Here is a 4,083-nt window from a genome sequence, read left to right on the forward strand (position 1 = left end):
TATATATATAAATTGGAGACTTTTCCTCCACCCTAGCAGGTGCAGGTTCAGCTGCAGGCTGAGACCACCACAGCTCCAACAGTCCCCAAAGTTAAACTAAGAGAGCCTATTTATCTGAGACATTTGACCTAAAGAAGAGTATCTATGGATCTTGCACACAGTGAGATCCTAGAAAAATTACTTGTGGATGGCTCTTTGTACAGCCTTCTGTTAAGATCACAGAAGTGCCTCTTCTACACTGAACAGACAGCTCTGGCCATACAAAGAAACCTAGCTACAGCAATACGTTGCTGAGAGTCTTCCTCCTGTCTCTGCAGGGGCAGGACCAATGCTGAGTTTGAAGCTTTTGTTAGTCTCCCATTTGGATATAAATTTATTAGAAGGAACTTGTTACCTGCATTGTACCAAAATGTCGTGCTGTAGAAGAGATGCAGGAATACTGTGCTGACTGATGTAGTCTTTTATATAACTTCCAAGATTTCAGGACTATTATATTACCAGAAATTATTCTCTGAGGGATTCTAGAAAGTTTTCTAGCTTTACTTTCCCCTACACAACTCGAGTTATTTGACAGCACTCCTTTACAACTTTTATAATTGTCTGTGTGCAATAACAACTTGTGATACTGCAAGTGGAACTGTTACAGTCCCTCTTACAAGGCCAAGATCTCCGTACACATTAAGTTGGATGCTTTGGCAACTGAGAAGTGGAACTACAGTTTGAGAAACAAAGACTCTGTCCTGAACAGCCACAGCTGTTTATTTCTGGTACAGGCATCTGGATGCTTTTTTTCTTACTACAGATGCTATGGTAGGAAGAGAAGTCTGTCCCACTGTTGTAGTCACTGCAAGAGCTAGCTATCAGGTTTTTGACACAGGGAAGACAATACTTCCCCTCACTGCCTGGTAAGATACCCTTACAGTGCAAGTTCTAGTCCTTCAAATGGAACCTAAGTATCTACTATTAAAGCAACAAAATAGACTTTTTGATCAGTAGATAGAATTTAGACTTTAATATAAATTAACGTCAGTGGTGTTACAAAGAGTCGATGTATGCATAGGTAATTAACCACAAAGCCGTTTACACGACACTCTTCACCTTTTAACTGTAATGCTAATATTGCTTTTATGGTGTTGAACATCAAGCACAAGTTCATCTCCAACCTGAACTTGGATGGGCTCATCGAGAACAACTGCAGCTTGTTTCCAGTGCGAGGACTCATCAGATGTATTCAAGCTGTGGCCTTCATCTAGATGGATGTGATACCAGAAGGGAATTGCAGTGACTTGGCCAGACTTAGAAATTTGTACCTAAGAATAGTTAAAATATTAGTTTAATGAGTTACACCCTTTTCAAAGAAATAAGAAAATAAAGTAGTTTATTTCAATCCATTTCAGAAATACCTGCAGACAAGTAAAATCTGTATTGATGTTTTCAGCCAAGGTGAGCAATTAGTGAGCAGCTCTGCAGAACAGAGTTAAGTGCACTTTAACTTTATGTATACACAACTCACCTTCACTTCTCTGCTGGAGCTGTTCAACAGAGGGTTCATGAGATCTAGCCTTAAAAGCTCTGCTGGCTTGCTCAAAGGTAGACAAGGTAATGTAGAGAGATCCAAATACACACGGACAGGTACCTAGGAGTACATACAATAGCTTCAGTCATCAATAGCCATTAAAAAGTTAAAAGACTTAATCATAATGCAGAAAGTTTCTAGGAATTACTGTAATGCCTGCAAGACAGCCAAAATGCAAAATACACCCTTCTATGTATTCTGAATCCCTTCTGAAATGTGACTGTTGGGATACAAGGTGATAGTTAACGGCACAGTCACTCTTCTGTACAATAACACTGCATCTTTCATTACTCAGACAAAACTCCCACACCAGTTCTAAAACAAGTGTTACCCCATTTTAGTTTCTCTCAAGGTCCCTGTCTGGTCACATCAACCTCTCTTGATAACTTCAACAATATAAGAAGATTTCAGCTCTTGAGTTTTCTGGCAGTGTACATCAAAACTAAAGAGCTAGACAGCTGCAGGCTTTGGAACTGTGCCTGGAAGACACCCACCAACTTCATACCTTGAACTGGTTGATAAAAGGGGCTATATTAAACCCAAGAGTTGGTTCTGTTCCTTGAACAGCACTCTCCAGTAACAGCGACTCCGATTCTACAAGCATCCCATACACCAACACATACTGTGGGAAAATCTTCCCTCCACTGTGAAGTAAACATCTGTAAAATGAGAGAGATTTCATCTCTAAAGCACGTAATTCAGCACTGGTGAAAGAACATTAACTGCGTTTGAGAGAGGCACACTAGTTCTTCCTCTAAGTCAAGTGCTCATAAGCATTTGCGTTGGTTCCCATTTGATCAGACAGCTGCATCACACAAAAAAGGAAAACTTGTCACAGAATACTAAAACTATGGAATGAAATACTCTTTTCTCATTGTCAGTGACATTTAAAAATGAAGATAGTGGGATTTATTCATTGCACCAGTACCTAATACTGAAGGGACTGGAAGAAATGCTTAATAAAACTGGAAGTCAGAAGTACATACTGTTGCGGGGCACTGGTTAAGGAGGCAGCGTACCCACAGGGAAACATAACCTGGTGGGAATTTGTCACCCTTCTTTAAGTGTTTAACTGAAGTTAACAGCAATACAGGAAACAGCATTTTTTTTTTCTGAAAAACAGCCTGAGCCTTGCTTGGTCTCTCGCTACAGAAATATCACACTGCTGAGAGCACCAACATGATGGAAACTTTCATTCAGCCCAATATCAAACACCTCCAATTCAATACAGATTGGTTTAGGTTTCCTTTTCCTATAGCAGGCCTGTTTTCATAGGAATTGAGTGGGTAAGTAGCGTACTATTGGATGGATTTTCATGCCAGCAGATCCAAGTCTGCACGTGACAAAAATGAGAGTAACTTCCCTTTTGTTCTTACAGCAAAAAGTCTTTCAAGTCATCCAAAGATTTATTCAAAACTTAAAAAAGGTAATGAACATAAATTACCTGGAATATTCTGCCATCACTAAGCATGAAGATGAACAGAGAAGATTCCCCAGCACCACAAAAGAGGATAAAGCCGTTTCACATTTACTTTTTGTTTTGCTCCCGTTTCCATTATTTGATTTTTCTTGCTCTGCATTCCCTCCCACCCCCCCTGCCATGGGTAACAGCTAGCTTTGCTGCTGCCTCCCTGGCTGTTCTAACACCAGGTGTTTCTCTTTTAGCAGCACCAGTTGGTTCCAACAGCAGTTCTGACACATGCATGAACCTGCACTTTTCTAACCTTGCACTAAAAGCTACCTCAGTTATTACTACTGGGAACTTCTGACAGACCAAGCAGTAAGATCTTCCATTTGTATTCTTGCACAGGAAATATAAACAAGTCTACTAAAGTAAAATCTTGATACTTTTTTAAAAAAGATGTATGTATACAATGGTCACACCAGAAACACTCTGGGAGATTCAATCCATTCAGAAAACAAGCTTTTCCTTCTCTACAGAACCAATGTAACAGTAATTCTGTAGTTGGAATATTTCTGGGTTGTTTTCAGGTAATTATGGATTCCTAGCAATACTTTTGTCCATTTATACCGTACCTGGATATTGCAGCCTTTTCCATCACCTCCTGCTGGATTAAACCTGATGTCTCTATAACATCCAAGATAATGATACTCCACAGTTTGTCTGATTTGGGTCTCTGTAGCACCACACTTTCATCTTCTAAGTGGCTGAGCCAAAACTCTAATGTTTCCTTAGGGAAATGGTTAGCTTCTGAGAGGACATTAAGTGCTGCCTGATGCTGTTCTTTCTCTACAGAACTGTAGGCTCTAACTGGTCCAAGTTTGCCAGCTATAATTGGCAGGATGGAAAAGCCTTCAGATACATCTAAAATGTACAAAGGATCAGGAGCCACATCTAGAGAGCTCTTGTTTTGACTCTCTTGGAGGTTCATCCCACTGCCATGCCCATCAACATCCATGGACTGCAAGTCCTTACTCGGATTTAATGCCAACAGCACTTTGCCCATGGCAGCCTTAAAGCACTCGTGGTACGGTACGTTGTTCAG

The 4,083-nt window shown here is 40.3% G+C and overlaps 1 protein-coding gene across 1 annotated transcript in view; it reads right to left on the reverse strand.

Moving 5' to 3' along the window:
* Positions 1–984: 984 nt before the first annotated feature.
* PRMT9 (protein arginine methyltransferase 9) overlaps positions 985–4,083 on the reverse strand; it is a 19,961-nt gene continuing 16,862 nt past the window's right edge. The window contains 4 exon segments of the mRNA XM_010169552.2: positions 985–1,310; positions 1,514–1,636; positions 2,082–2,235; positions 3,614–4,083. The exon segment at positions 3,614–4,083 is cut by the window's right edge and continues 45 nt beyond it. Coding sequence (XP_010167854.2) covers positions 1,095–1,310; positions 1,514–1,636; positions 2,082–2,235; positions 3,614–4,083 — 963 coding nt within the window. The 3' untranslated portion in view covers positions 985–1,094.

The sequence above is a fragment of the Antrostomus carolinensis genome, unplaced genomic scaffold (genome assembly GCF_000700745.2).
Source record: "Antrostomus carolinensis isolate BGI_N321 unplaced genomic scaffold, ASM70074v2 scaffold30596, whole genome shotgun sequence".
NCBI classification, from domain to species: Eukaryota; Metazoa; Chordata; class Aves; order Caprimulgiformes; family Caprimulgidae; genus Antrostomus; species Antrostomus carolinensis.